General features: G+C 38.7%; 2 protein-coding genes across 5 annotated transcripts in view; one reads left to right on the top strand and one right to left on the bottom strand.

Annotated features, from left to right (window-relative positions):
* The window catches only part of zgc:113276 (uncharacterized protein LOC553748 homolog), a 22,501-nt gene extending 13,795 nt beyond the window's left edge, over positions 1–8,706 (bottom strand). The window contains exons 1-3 of the mRNA XM_017694657.2: positions 8,649–8,706; positions 1,285–1,456; positions 875–1,047 (exon numbers count right to left, since the gene is read on the bottom strand). Coding sequence (XP_017550146.1) covers positions 875–1,047; positions 1,285–1,456; positions 8,649–8,669 — 366 coding nt within the window. The 5' untranslated portion in view covers positions 8,670–8,706. The remainder of the gene's footprint in view (positions 1–874; positions 1,048–1,284; positions 1,457–8,648) is intronic.
* The window catches only part of LOC108425743 (cytoplasmic tyrosine-protein kinase BMX), a 24,381-nt gene continuing 16,604 nt past the window's right edge, over positions 8,250–16,026 (top strand). For 3 of the 4 annotated variants that reach the window (XM_037534683.1, XM_017694654.2, XM_037534681.1), the window contains exons 1-10: positions 8,250–8,333; positions 8,720–8,857; positions 9,127–9,231; positions 10,069–10,150; positions 10,259–10,378; positions 11,541–11,605; positions 11,713–11,894; positions 12,209–12,268; positions 12,352–12,411; positions 13,055–13,114. In XM_037534683.1, the coding sequence (XP_037390580.1) occupies positions 8,720–8,857; positions 9,127–9,231; positions 10,069–10,150; positions 10,259–10,378; positions 11,541–11,605; positions 11,713–11,894; positions 12,209–12,268; positions 12,352–12,411; positions 13,055–13,114 (872 nt within the window). In that variant the 5' untranslated portion in view covers positions 8,250–8,333. The remainder of the gene's footprint in view (positions 8,334–8,719; positions 8,858–9,126; positions 9,232–10,068; positions 10,151–10,258; positions 10,379–11,540; positions 11,606–11,712; positions 11,895–12,208; positions 12,269–12,351; positions 12,412–13,054; positions 13,115–16,026) is intronic. The other variant, XM_037534682.1, reaches the window with a different exon arrangement.

Here is a 16,026-nt window from a genome sequence, read left to right as displayed (position 1 = left end):
ACGGAATACTCTCTCTACCAGTTAAACTGATCTTATTGCTAAGATACTTTGGGGAAACTGGGCTGGGCTATTTGTTGCTGTTAGTTCAAAAAGGTGGATGGTGGCTCAAGGACATAAAGAAAATTCAGGAATGCCATTCCCCTTCAAACCCATCCAGTGTAATGGAAAGAAAGCACATAACATCACAAAATATTGATTCATTCATACCCAATAACAACGCATGACTTAAGGTTCAAAGTTTCCTGTTGAAAATACCAAAATTCCTTTGCACCACAAATGAGATACCTTGCTAGCCTGGTTAAGTTGGTTGGCTTAGCATTTGCTCTAGTTAGCTTGCCTCACTAAGTTGTTCCGACTGAAAGACATTTTTCATTTTTATTTTTTTCTAGGACAGAACTAACAAGGATCACACATGCCTTAACAACAGGTTGTAAGTGATACTCATTTACCCTCAGAACAGCAGATGATAAACGAATGAACTTCACACTACGCTCTGTAACTACTAAACATGCAATGCACAGAAGGGACTAAAGTGCAGCTCTCCAATGCAGTCTTTTACACAAATGACAATATAGGAGCAAAACTCTAACAGTGGTTTTTCGAAACTGCCCTGAGGGGCCCCTAGATGCTCCAAATTTTTTGCTATGTATCTATGTGTCATAAGTTGTTTGGGAAAAAATCTGTGTTGTAAACATTGCAAAACAAATGGCTGGAAAAAACAATACAGTCATCACTATGTCAATACACAGTATATTGTATCGATATTTTGAACACAGCCCTAATGGTAACAGCATGGTAATTGCAAAATGGCAAGGTGCTGTTTTTGTCAGCAATTAGATAATAATTAGCTCATTATCAGTTGGTTTGAAATTACCTTATTGAGAGGATCTGTGTGCACCAGCATGTGTGAGCGAAGGTGAGGGATACTGAGGGCAGTGAATTGGCTCTCCCAGAGGGAAGTCCATTCTCCATAAGAGTCCACCACCTTGAAGTGCAAAGGAGGACAGGGAGGAGGTTCTGACTGTTCAGGCACCTCCAACACTGTCCCTGTGGAAAAATGACATGCAGGAGAATTTCAAAACAGAAGAACAGAAGGGTATAGGGAAATTCCTATGGAAGCACAGCACAAAATTCATATGATTTAGGGAACAGCAGAATCTCTTTGGATTAAATTAGGCTTTGTTATATCAGTATAAATTGCATAAATTTTGGGACAACCAGCCTGGTAGATCTTGAGTCAGCCAGAATGTTAGAAGATGAGGATGGTCTAGGAGAAAAATATACCAGGAGGACGCTTCTTGCTCTTTGGCCGCCCAGTCTTGGATCTGCTCTTGCTGAGCTGTATCCCTTGAAGAATGTTATCTTTGGAGGAGCTTGCATGCTGCTGGGGGTTTGAGAGCAATGTAGCCAAAATCAGAGCATGAGGACCTCCTCCTACTATCAATACATCCAGCATCTTAGAGCAAGAGAGAGAAAGACATACAGGCAGTTACACAGTTATCACCCATTTTATATTTCATGTTTTTTCCAATATGTTAAACTTTGCAAAAAATAGAAATGGTGCACTGTAATTTGCAAAAAATGGCATATTTAAATTAGTTGCCTATAGAGGACGCGCTTATATATTTCACTTAGAAAATCCACAAAACATTTGCCCGAAAGTCTTCAAGGTTTGGCATTCAACTGTATCTTATGTTGGGTAACCAACCACAGTGTCTGGTGGATGAAGGATATCTACACAATTTATATTAGCTGTGATATAAATTAGTTGCAGAAAAAATGAAAACCTTTACAGTTTTGTGGCCATTTTAAAACCATTGGTTTTAATGGGGTAGCAAAGTACCTGAAGGAAAAACTAAATAAAACAGCAGTTAATCCCAATATTCTGAGCTTATATTAGGTTTATGTTATTAAAGTAACTTGTTTTTATTAACTGTTAAATCACAGTGTCACGAATGTCATGAGCAATGCAGAAGAAATGGATTCCTCTGAGAGATCACATGACTTTGACGCTTCCTATGAACCCTACTACACACACACAGACTCAATCTCCCAGAATCCACAGGGTGATCAGCTGACTTCTGGTTTACCCACACACTCCTATCAACATTCTCAAATGTGAATTTCATTTACAAACAGTGTCATTCTTAGGCTACATCATTAGCTTACAAGGTGTAGTCATGGACAATCAAAAGGTAGGAGCAGCACACACCCTCATCCGTAAAAGAACTACAAAGATTCTTAGGCTTTGCAATTTTCTACTGATTTATAAGGAACTTCAGTAGTATTGTGGCTCCTCTTACCTCTTTACTTAAAGGTGTTAGTAAGAGACACTACGATGGACAGAACAGGCAGAAATGGCTTTTCAGAAACTAAAGGAAGCATTTACCACCACCCCCATTTTGAAACACTCAGACCCTTCTGAGTTGATGCTTCTGAGACCAGTGTAGGAGCTGTATTATCCCAACGCTCAGGCTCACCTCCTAAATTGCATCCCGTAGCTTTCTACTCACGCAAACTGTCCCTAGCAGAACGTAAATATGGTATAGGTTATTAGCTGTCAAATGGCAGAAATGGAACAAAATTCATTCACAACCTCAGCTACAGGGATAACACTCTCCCGATGTATTTTGGGGTATCAACCACCTTTAGCACCATGGACTGGTATGTCCACAGATGTACAGTGGATGATGATGAAATGGTAGGGGAGGATACGCATAGTTTTGAATGTACAGAAAAGGAACAAGGAGCAAACTGATAGATGGTGGAGTGAAAACCCTGTATTCCAGCCTGGGGACCGTATGGGGTTATCCACCAAGGTCTTTCATCAATTTGAGGGAAGTAGGAAACTCCAGCCTAAATGCAAAGGGCCATTCAAAATAGTATAGAGAATAAATTATGTGACAAACTAGACTTGCCCCCCTGATATTTGTTTTCATGTGTCTTTTCTTAAACTTGTTATTGCAGAGCCATTGGATGAGGCTACTCTGGGTGGCATGCCACCTCCACCGGAGGAGATAGATGGGCCGTCAGTCTACGCTGTTCAAAGGCTGCTGGACTCCAGGAGATGCGCAGCGAAAGATGTGCTGGACCCAATCACGAATGTCACAAGCATTTTGACACTTCTTATGAACCCTACTACACACAGGGACTCAATCTCCCAGAATCAACAGGGAGATCAGCTGACTTACGGTTTCCCCACACGCTCCTATCAACATTCTCTGCAACACCTGTATGTTTGATCATGTGACCTACCCAGTTTAGCTTATAAGCCCAGGCTTTATCCTTAGTCAGTTGCAAGGTGTTGTTCCGTTTGCAAACCGCTGAACGTTCTAGCTATTGCATTGATTCTGTGCATGACCTGTATTCTCAGTTTATCCGACTCTGATTTTTGATTTGCCCTTTGGATTGTTTGCCCTGGATCTCTGTTCTTTGTGTTTTGACCTTTTTTCCTGTTTTTGACAATGGCTTTGGATTCTGACTTCAACATTGAAGCCTTCTTGTGTTTCTTTATCCACAAGCGTCTGAATTCTGTGAAATCATTACACACAGTTTTTCATATGATTGAAAAATATTGTTTGTTGTGTTCCTTGTATTATTTCTGCTGCTGAACACTGTCATTAAAATCATGTGATCCACAACATAATAGATAACAAAACAAAAATACTGTAATATGTTGATTACTAAATTTTTGTTAGGTGCCTTTAAGAGGGCTTTCCTAATGTAGAATTCCAACAGGTAGGGGAACCTTTTTCTGGTCACTGCTTTATTGATAATGGTTGTCTCTCTTTGCATAACTGGGCATGGCAAGAAGGGTGGTCATATGTCATGCAAGGACGACACTGACCATCCCTAGCCTCCTCCTTGGCCGCACTCCTGGTTAGAGACCCCTGTCTTAGAATTATTACCTGATGTGCTTACCAATGGGAGATTTAGTGGCATTACAACCAAAAATGAGATGTATGGTAAAATTGTGACAAAGTCAGAAATGTTGGACTAAAATCCATCCATCGTCTAAGCCGCTTCTCCGTCAGGGTCGCGGGGGGATGCTGGAGCCTATCCCAGCAGTCTTTGGGCGGAAGGCAGGATACACCCTGGACAGGTCGCCAGTCCATCGCAGGGCAGACAGACACTCACACACAGGGGCAATTTAGCACGTCCAATTGGCCTGACTGCATGTCTTTGGACTGTGGGAGGAAACCGGAGGAAACCCACGCAGACACGGGGAGAACATGCAAACTCCACACAGAGAGGACCCTGGCCGCCCGGCCGGGGAATCGAACCCAGGCCCTCCTCGCTGTGAGGCGACAGCGCTACCCACCACGCCACCGTGCCGCCGGACTAAAATCTTCATCTAAAAACTTTTATAATAATAAATAAAAGAATAGGCACCAAGCAGAAAGAGAAAGCCAGTGAGACTGAGAAATACCTCAGGAATATTTATGAAACTGTACCACTGGTTATCTAAATTAGCAATATGATGTGATGGCATGGCTGACAGAGCCTCTGCAGCCCTCTGCTTAGATCTTACTGTGTATAATCTTTGCTGCCCTGTTAAATGTTCGGGAAAAATCCGACGCCTGGTTTGGTCAATCATGTCAGACCTCATTTGCTAAAAACCTGGGGGGAGGGTCTCTGGAGTATTATTGTGGCCTCTGGTGCTAGACTTTGCACAGCAAGGTAGGTCAACAACCGTTGAAATCCTGACAGGATTTTCATGAACATGAACATTTGGCATTATTTAAACAACATTATGTACAGAGTGAAACAGTAAGTAGTTACATTGTGAAGATACTCATACCTACCATGTGAGCTAGCTAACTTTAGACTTAAGTGAGGTAAAGAAAAGGGCTATTGGCCTGCAGGCTATATAAATACTAAGTTAGCAAACTTTGCAACTTTGATTCAATTACAATGGTCGTGATAGGAAACAGGTTACGATGGATATAACACATATATAGCCATTTTATTTGTGATTTCAGGTTTTTATATTTAATGCTGCTAAAGGTGAAATAGTAGGTCTTTAAAGACTCTGGGGGCTATTTTGCCTTAGAACTTAGAATCTTTTAAAAAATATACATTTTTGGCCAAAAGTTTATATAAAAGCTATAGTAAAACAATGTTTCAGGCATCCAGCACTTAACTGTAATAGCTTCCTGTGAGACAATTTTACATTAAATGATTTAGACTTCTGGCACCAATCACCACCACTGCGGACAATTCTGACTCATTACGTTTCTCTAGCATGGACCATTACCCGTCAAACCACGCTGAATGACTGTGTGTACATCTTAACCATTAAATTAGGTAGACATTTAGATCTTGTTTTAATTTAATAGTTAAGTTTAATAGTTAAGATGTAAACAAAGTCATAAGTAAGAGCGGTTTGCTCTGCAATGTTCCGTTCTAGATAAACTTCATCAAGATTTTTTACAGTGGTGATAAGAACCAGATGTGTAAAGCATTTAATACCTATAAAATCTACCTCACATAGAGCTGCATAGGACTTGATACCCTGGAATGCACAGGAATATTTATATGCTACAAAAGAGTAAAATAACATGCATTTCAATTACTTTCCTGAAGGTCAGAAGAGATTGGCCTGTACCTGGTAAAAGCTGTTTCCACAGTGTACAGAGATAAAGAGGAAGAGAACTGCTGCTCAAGGTAAAGTTTGAAAACTGTCTGGCTGTATGTGAGCCCTGTAACTCTATCTGTTCTGGGTCTTTAGATTCATTGGACGCCGATTGGCTCCAAGAGCTGCATGTCAGTGTTAAAAATATCCATGCCTTACAGCAGAGAGACAGTTTAGCTCCAGACACACATACTAGCTTGTAACTCTCAGCAAATTACCAACAGATTGATCACACATGACTATCCACTGACCATGATACTTAAGTATTAAATATTAATTCAACATTTAATTTCTTTTAATGTACAAAAAGTCCTGCATCTGAAACTAGTCTTGATGAACACATTTCCTACATTTATTATTAAAACGTGGCTCTGCACTTTGTTAAATTAGTATTTTGATTGTTGTATCTTTATTTGAGTCTCTGTGAATCCATAACTAACCAACCAATTATAGCATGCAGCCTGCACTTCTACACAAATTAAGTTCATGTTTCTGGTGAGAGTCATGCAAATGTTCATTTTCCTATCCTCAGTGTTCTTTGTCTACTTATGAATCCTAGAATAATGGCATTGAATAACGTTGTTTATGCATACATACATGCACATACACACAGAGTAGTACTAATCTAGTGTTATTTCCAAAAATGAACTTTAATGAGTTAAGGTAAATAAAAGTCATATGCTATACTACTAGATGTACTAAATTGTAATATGATGCCTAAAGACTACTGAAAGCAGTCATAGTGTGTATTAAACTAGTTTATAACAGTCAGCCAATGAAAAATCTCCAGCCCACAATGAGTGGCTCTGTGGTCAGAAACTGTTCACTAATGAAGAGCTAGAGGCAGACAAGTCACACTGAAAAGACACAATGCACATATCTCTACATGCATAAAATATATACATACTATATGCTTAACATTATAAGTGATTGGGGTGCTATTTACACCTTGCAGCTCAACATTAAATCTAAGAAAACACACATTTATCCATTTCATAAAACATGCACTAATACTAATCGCTGAGTGATATCACAGCTGATCAGCAGCTGATAGGAAACCTTTTTAGCAGGTCTTCCCCGGCACACAGGAGATCATTGGGATACTGCTCCTAAGCCTGGAGAACCCTTATAACCCACATTGTCACTCCAGTCACTCATGACATCTGTTTGGACTCCTTCCATCCAACAAATGATACAAGGCCATCTATGTGTGCGCATCCAGACTGAGAAATCTAATGCATTACATCACTTTGTTCCAGGAAAAAGGAAATTATTAAGGTGTTGCTATGTTAGCTCAACACTGACTATTGCCAAAGCATGCTTTAAGTTTTAAGCTTCTTCAGCTAGAAATATACAGTCTGCAATCTGTGTTAAAAATAACAATGATGGCAACAACATAAGCACAACAATAATGACAACAGTTAACTATTGAGTATTTTTCTCAGTACATTGTATGCCCATAAATAGACACCTGATTTTGCAGCATTTCATGTGAAATCAAGGGTGTTATTATCAGAATCAAGGTATCATCTGTGTCATTAGTATCATGGGCAGCCTCATTACTCTTCTGAGAAGGCTTTACACTAGATGTAGAACATTGCTGTAAGGATTTGATTGCATTCACCCACAAAAGAATGTGCCATGTGCCCATCCCCTGATAATTGTTGTGAGAGCCGGCAGCAGGGAGAGAATGAGATCTGTGAGGGAGTGGTGGACAGCGCTCAAATCCCGAGCCCAGCTTCTTGGGCAGCACCTCTGGCCCCGCAGTGAGTCCACTTCACCTGACTTATATTTGATCCAGATGGACGAGTCATGGAGCAGGGCTGGTGACTGGGAGGCAGCACACCAAGCTTTCTTTCCTTCTTGGCTCAGGTGCCAGCTCTCCTGCCAGCTCTCCTGGAGGTCTTCAATGCATTGAGGTCAAATACTTATGCTGGATGGATAATTCTGGATCACAAAGGCCACTCCAACTCATTCCAAAGGTATTGAAAGGTGTTCCATCACTCAAGGGAATGGAGCTATATGTATACCTATACATATAGGTATACAGCCTAATGCTGGGTTTTATACCTATATGTGGACTACTCTTGGCATTGGGCATGGTGACCTTAGACCATGTGCAGCTGCTCCTGTCCTACAGGTCAATGCTTTTCTATGTTGATTGATCTGGTTGCTAAAACTGAATACCTGTGTCATTAGTGCAGTAGCTGAATTCACTGATTAACATGAGCAACTTTTGGATATATAGTGCAATAGAAAAGCATATCTCAGAAAGAAAGCAAAAAAAGAATCAACAATTATGTTGCACACGAGAGCACTATTGCTTTCCCAGAACTGAATCTGTAACTTAACAAAGTACAGTAGTTTTATTTTGTGTTATTACTTTGTTGTTTGAAAGTTTCTCATTGCTGCAGTATTAAACCCTGGCCGGCCTCTTTCTGATAGAGACTTTGATGGTCTAAAGCATACAAATTAATCCATGTAGGTTTTGGTTTCACACAAAGGAAGTTAATGTTTGTTCTGAGAGGTGTCAGGGCTATGCAAATACAATAAGCAAACAGTGCCCTGAAGCCACACTGACGCCTTTGTGAGCCAGCAGCTTCTTTTAGCAGTTATCAGGAAACTGCACCAGCTGGCTTTTGCAGCTAATTGAATTCAGGAGGTAAGAAGCCAGAGGATAGTTTTTCTGCCTGAACAGGTATGTTATTTACTTTAATAAGATTCTGAAGTTATTTAAACCAAGGTTAAACATAGGTAACCATGTTATGATGATGATCTTTGTGCTTACAGTGAGACTCTACAGGTAGCGCAACAACAGTTTTTGCATTCTCTAATGAATAGTATTGTGACCTGGGTGGTAGATACAGTTACTCAGTTTACTAAAGCTGTATATGGCAGCACTTTACAAGTGTAAACATGAGAACTACACATGAAGTGCAACTGTTATTAGATATCGAATAATTACACATCATACAATAGTAGTTCTTTGTACTGTTACCAAGAATAATCTCACCAAGTTTAGACAGTGCTGCATTCCTTTATCCACCTGAGGCTGTGCATGTCTGTATATGTTCAACTGGCCAGATGAGTGAGGAGATCATTAAGGAAGGCATCCTGCTGAAGATGTCTCAGCAGAAGAAGAAAATCTCGCCCAAAAACTATAAAGAGCGGCTCTTCATTCTGACCAGTCAGGCTCTAAGTTACTACGAACACGAAAAAGGGGTAGGGCTTTTCAACGCACATTTCTAGGTTCATTACTTTGACAACTGGGGTTAGGATATCAGCAATCTGTTGTTTACAGTTATCCAATTTATAATTTATTATGTAGATATCTGTCCAGTGGGGGGTTTTAAGAACATTTGCATGGTAATAACATTAACTTCCATAGTAGATTTACCATAGTTCTTACAGTTTAAATTTATAATCTTATTGGACTTAGTGTTCAGTTTTAATTTACTTGTGTTACTTGTGTTTTACTTTCATTCTTGCAGAAGAAGAAGGCCAAGAAAGGGGTGGTCTTAGCAGAGAGAATTTCCTGTGTGGAGATTGTTGAGCCAGAAGAGAATGCACCTGTTCAAAGAGAGTTTCCCTTTCAGGTTTTTTTTTTTTGTTCATGATACACATACATTTATGCACATGCATGACCCCACACAATGCACAAACACTTAACTGTTTGCGTACTGTTCCAGGAAATTCCAGTGCAAGCAATATATAGAAGTTATAGAAAAAACTAGAAATAAAGAAACTGAAGAGTGATTGCTCAGTTAAGCAACTTGCTATGGTGTCTTTAGGTGGCTGCAATGTTATCCCAAGTGGTTGCTAGGATGTTGCTAGGTTGTTGCTATTGTATCCAAGTGTTCCAGGTGGCGCTGTAGCGTGATAAAAGGTTGCTAATCTGTTGTTAAGTGGTTACTATGGTAGACAAGGTGACTGCTAGGGTTTTGCTAGGTTAATTGCTGAGATAGTTTCTAGGATGTTGCTAAGTAGGTGCTATGACATTTCTTGCGGTTTCTGAGGTGTTGCGTAGCAGAACTTTTTCCCATTCTTTCATTATAAAAGTTGTCAGCTGTGCAACCATACCAGGCCCTTGCTGTTATATTTTGCTCTTCAAATTGGGCCATACATTGCTGATAGGAGACAGGCCTGGACTGCACTCTCTGATTACATGCCATGCTATGGCCTGGTGTTGTCATATTTAAATAATTGTGAACAGTCCTGAAAAAGACAATGCAAATAAGGCAGCATATATTGCTCCTAAATGTGTATATGTTAATACAGTATTAATACAGCTTTCACAGATGTGCAAATTACACATACCATGGGCAATAATATACCCATGCTGCAGCTGTTTTTGTTTAAACACGGGTCAAATTGTAGATGTAGACGACTGCTTTCTGTTGTAAGGGGTGTACAATTTATCTTTTTCCCATTAGATTGCATACGATGATTGCATCCTCTACCTGTTTGCAAATGATGAACCAAGTCGGAAAGACTGGTTAGAGGCCCTGATGCATGGCAAGATTTTTATACTATTACTTACAAGTTGTCATTGATCAAAAACTTTGATTGATATTTACAGGGATTAAGCAAATACTCAGAAAAGACTCTTTATTTTTTTTCCAGTAATAAAGGGTAACGCCAAGCTCTCTGCAAAGTACCACAAAGGATTTTGGGTAGATGGAAAATTCTTGTGCTGTGGACAGACTATGAAGAATGCTCCAGGGTGCATACAGTGGCACAAAAGTGAGTTACAAAACTACAGCATTTGTACTTCTGATGTTTCACCACTAGGCAGCACCCCCTGTCCTTTTTGTTGTTTTTACACAAATGAAAAAACTAAATATAAATACCTGTACACATTTTGAATTGATCGAACAAATCTAAATTGAACATAATTTGTTGAAGTGGAAATAACCACACATGTTCTACAGAGAACAAAGTTACATGCATAATTTTTTCTGCAAACTGAGTGAAAACTTTAGTGAAATATTTGCAGAAATATGTGCAGAAAGGTGTACGATACTGTGTGTGTGTGTATATATATATATATATATATATATATATATATATATATATATATATATATGTATTCACTTATCATTGAATTCAGGTGTTCCAATCACTTCCATGGCCACAAGTGTATTAAACCAAGCACCTAGGCCTGCAGACTGCTTCTACAAATATTAGTGAAAGAATGGGTCGCTCTCAGGAGCTCAGTGAATTCTACTATTAAATATTCCACAGTCAACTGTCAGTGGTATTATAACAAAGTGGAAGCGATTGGGAACGACAGCAACTCAGCCACGAAGTGATAGGCCATGTAAAATGACATGGCAGGTTCAGCGGATGCTGAGGCGCATAGTGCGCAGAGGTCTCCAACTTTCTGCAGAGTCAATCACTACAGACCTCCAAACTTCATGTGGCCTTCAGATCAGCTCAAGAACAGCATAGAGAGGCTTATGGAATGGGTTACTATGGCCGAGCAGCTGCATCCAAGCCTTACATCACCAAGCGCAATGCAAAGCTTCGAATGCAGTGGTGTAAAGCGCCGCCACTGGACTCTAGAGCAGCACAGACGTGTTCTCTGGAGTAACAAATCATGCTTCTCCATCTGGCAAGCCAAAGGATGGCATGTCACTCAAATTCATATGCATGAATTCATATATATTCATATATATATTCATATATACTACTTTTTGAAATATAGTGTATATATATATATATATATATATATTAGCTTATGAGCAGAAAGGTGTGTTTAATGAGGGAGTCTGCAGTGTTTTGGTTAAGAACGAATTGTGTTTTGAATCTGAATGTATTAACAGATTAGCAGTTGCCTTATTTTTCAGAGAAGTGTGTAATCAGCTGGGGAACAGTGTAGCAACCTCAGACTTATCTTTTATAGATTCTACAGATGAATTCAGATCATCTGTTCGCAGATTTGGATTACCTCCTGTGCCATCTTCAATGGTAAGTAAAAATTACTTAAAGAAATACTTCATGATGCATGTTCACAAGAATAAATTGCCAGTAAACCCTAAGGAATACAAAGAATAAAGTTTGGGGCTCTTTTCCAGCGCAGGGAGAGCATCCTTTTGCCCCCTATCCCAGAGAATGAAGGCAGTAGTCCCTCAGAGGTCATGGCTCTGTATGATTACTCTGCTGAGAGACCTGAAGAGCTGAGTCTGGTGAAGGGGAACATATACATCTCTGTGGAAAAGCCCTCGGATGACTGGTGGATAGTCAGAGATACAGATGGGTAGGAGCACATCATGGTCTCAAATGGGCACCACTGGACATTACTAGATTGACAACATCCAAATTCAGTTGTAATAATATTCCGATTTTAATCATAATCTAGCTTGAGTATCAACTCAAGACTCAATGCAAACCAATACCAAATCTGATTAATATAATATTACTTTTCATCATTGTCTGCTAGTAAACTCCAATTCATTATAGTTGGCTTATTGAGTAAGACTTCTAAATGATGTTTCAAGTGAGAGAATGCAGTAAAGTAACTGGCGTTCTTACTAACGTTCACTTTTTTATCTGTTTTTTTTTTTCACCTAGTTCTGAAGGATGTGTCCCTTCTAATTACATAAAGCAGGTAGCAATCAAAGACAACTACAGGTAGGCCTCCCAACAAAGCCTTGCTCTTCTGTGACTTCTTCTTTTCATTACTATAATGTGAACACATGTTTTATATTTTCCAGCATGAAGAGTGAAATATGTAGAAAGACGCAAAAGGAGAGACCCAGCAGCACTAAAACACAGTGAGTTTTCTGCAAGGAGCACTTGCAGCTTCTGTTTTCTTCTTCTCCTTTCCACCAGAGGGAGACAATGCATGGAATAAGAAAATATTTAAAATAGAAATAAGAAAAAATTCACTGAAGGTGAATTCACTGAAGTTACACTCATATGCAAAAATATGGTCATATTACATGTTTTCTTGAATTCTGAAGTGAAAATAAGTACACATTCTCTACAGAGAACACACATCTGCACATTTAATGCACAACTACTGTTTATTTGCTGAATGTAACATGTTGGAAAAAAAATAAAACACAAAATGTGGCCAGTGTAAAAGTTACGGCACAATTTTTTTTGAATATTTTGAATAGATAAACATAAATTGTCTGCTAATATTTGCAGAAAATGTCATTTTTCAATTCAATTTGTTCAAATTTTTGCAAATAACTCTATTCAATTCCACATCACACCTGGTTATCACACTTGAAAAGGGACATGGCAGTATATGTACAGTCGCTACTTCAAAATTGAAAGTCTCTTGGTTATGATTGTTTCTTCAAATGCATGTCTCACTGAATGAAAGAATGGGACTTCACTTTGGTTAAGAAATGAATAACACTTTCGGATGAGTTCAACAGTCCATGTGCTTTCTTTGTCCGGCATGAGAATCTCAAGTGAATCAGCTTCAAACGCCTCACGAGAGAAAAGCAACATAGAAGACTATCCGTGAGTATCTTATTCACCTCTTTCTTACTGGCCTTGACTCAGGTGACATTCTTTAATAAACAGAACTACAGAAATAGCCTAGGGAATGGCCTGTCAATCTGAATATAAACATTTAAATTAATGCTAATAACAATGCTACTACAAGCCCAATTCCAAAAAAGGTTAAGACAGTATGTAAAATGCTGATAAAAACAAAAAGCTTTGACCGATTCTGAGTACTGCTACCGATACTAACTCTATCTAATCTAACTCAGCTATAACTCCTGCCATTTCTACAATTATATATTTAACATAAATAAATAATTACATATTTTTATTTAATCATTTTATATTGTATTTTGGTCATCTATGTTCTGCTTCACAAATAACATGCTCAGCTTGACTAGATGGCATTTACTTGTTGGGTTATATTTATTAGATGCTTAAGAAAACTTATTTTTGTTTATTTACTGCACATAATTAGTACTTATGTGTACTATTTTTTAGTACTTATTTATTTTAGTACTTATAATATATATTATATATATACTTATAATATATATAATATATAATAATATAATATTTTAGTACTTATTAGTACTATTAGTAAAAGGAACCATCTTTAACAACTTATGCAAATGTAAAATTTCTTTATTGTGCAAAACAGTTAAAAACAGAACTGAACAGTACAGAGGTAAACCTGTGGTGTTTACACATTGGCACAGCAGTTTCTGTGGCTCAAAATTGGAGCTGAATTTTGTTTCACATCCACATTTTTTAAGCCAATTGTCTCATACGTGTGTGTTGGTCACTCATGCTGCATCTCTAAGCATCAGTTCCATAAATATCACCATAGTTCATGCTGTCAGTATCAGCAACTTTCAGGGTTTTTCTGTCTTGGTTGAAGCGATGAGCCGCAAGACCCTGCTGCTGAGTGATTCAGGTCACCTTCAAAGGCGCATCACTTGGGCTGGTGGACACACAGGCCCAGTTAGCCAGCTGCTGTGCTAAAGGCTAAATCCAGGCTAAAGCCCATTCTACATCAGACACGGTATCTGCGACATATGACACGCCATGCAGTGCCGTGTACAATACACTCCTGTATTAATCAGTGTAGCATTTCACACGGCTTTTAGTCTATTTCTGTTAGCAGTTTCTATAACAGTAAACAGTAAAGAAATGCATTGTCTATGCAATAATATGCAATCTAGGCTAATAAATAATTCCAACAAATCTATTTTTTAACTATTTGACAGGTTGCCTGAAATCCCTTGAGTACAACCCCAATTCCAGTGCAGTTGGGACGTTGTGTAAAACATAAATAAAATCAGAATACGATGATTTGCAAATCCTTTTAAACCTATATTCAAGTGAATACACTACAAGATATTTAATGTTCAAACGAATACACTTTATTGTTTTTTGCAAATATTCACCCATTTTGAATTTGACACCTGCAACACGTTTCAAAGAAGTTGGGACAGGGGCATGTTTACCACTGTATTACATCACCATTCCTTTTAACAACACTCAATAAGCATTTGGGAACACTTGAGGACATTAATTGTTGAAGCTTTGTAGGTGGAATTCTTTCCCATTCTTGCTTGATGTACAAATTCAGTAGCTCAACAGTCCGGTGTTTCCACTGTCTTATTTTGCGCTTCATAATGCGCCACACATTTTCAATGGGAGACAGGTCTGGACTGCAGGCAGGCCAGTCTAGTACCTGCACTCTTTTACTACAAAAACACGCTCTTGTGGCTTGGCATTGTCTTGCTGAAATATGCAGGGACATCCCTGAAAAAGACATTGCTTGAATGGCAGCAGATCGCCAGACCACAGGACACTTTTCCACTTTGCGTCAGTGTGTCTCAGATGAGCTCGGGCCCAGAGAAGCCGGCGGCGTTTCTGGGTGTTGTTGATATATGGCTTTTGCTTTGCATGGCAGTTTTAACTTGCACTTGTAGATGGAGCGATGAACTGTGTTCACTGACAGTGGTTTTCTGAAGTGTTCCTGAGCCCATGTGGGAATATCCGTTACAGAATGATGCCGGTTTTTAATGCAGTGCCGCCTGAGGGATCAAAGGTCATGGGCATTCAATGTTGGTTTTCTGCTTTGCCGCAATTTTCTGCCTTGCAGAGATTTCTCCAGATTCTCTGAATCTTTTGATGACATCATGGACTGTAGATGATGAAATTCCCTAAATTCCTTGTAATTGCACATTGATAAACATTCCTAAACTGTTGGACTATTTGCTCACGCAGCTGTTCACAAAGTGGTGAACCTCGCCCCATCCTCGAATTCAAAATGAGTGAATATTTGCAAAAAACAATAAAGTTTATCTGTTTGAGAATCAAATATCTTATTTTTGTAGTGTATTCAATTGAATATAGGTTGAAAAGGATTTGCAAATCATCGTATTCTGTTTTTATTTATGTTTTACACAACGTCCCAACTTCATTGGAATTAGGCTTGTAGGTTAATGTTGTGAACACAGGTATCTTCTGCTCTTTATCTGGAGCGCAGACCCTTCTAAACAGCCCCAAAAACTATTATTTAAGTAATTCATGGAACAAAACAAGTACAAAAAGACACTGATTTCCTACACTGTTGTGTCAATAGTGAACTTTTTTTAACTTGTTTAAAGAAGTAGCCTCTTGTTAGATGGTTTTATTTCAGGAATTTTGAAATGATTTTGAGATGGTACTTGGTAATATTGAATTCAGGGGATTCGGCTGTTTTTTTCTTATGATTCTTAAAAGTGGCCTTTTTCTTATTTTGCTCATTTCAAGAATTCTTACACAGTAAAATGTGTTTAGCATGTTGGCAGATTGTTTTAAACATATGCTTATAAATTAGTATGCATAAGGAATACATCCTGGTTTTTGGCCAGAAAACAATATATGTGACATAATTTACATTTAGAAATACA

Source organism: Pygocentrus nattereri, chromosome 25 (assembly GCF_015220715.1).
Source record: "Pygocentrus nattereri isolate fPygNat1 chromosome 25, fPygNat1.pri, whole genome shotgun sequence".
Taxonomy (NCBI): domain Eukaryota; kingdom Metazoa; phylum Chordata; class Actinopteri; order Characiformes; family Serrasalmidae; genus Pygocentrus; species Pygocentrus nattereri.
Note: the sequence above shows the minus strand (reverse complement) of the source record. Positions and strands in the feature narration are given on the sequence as shown.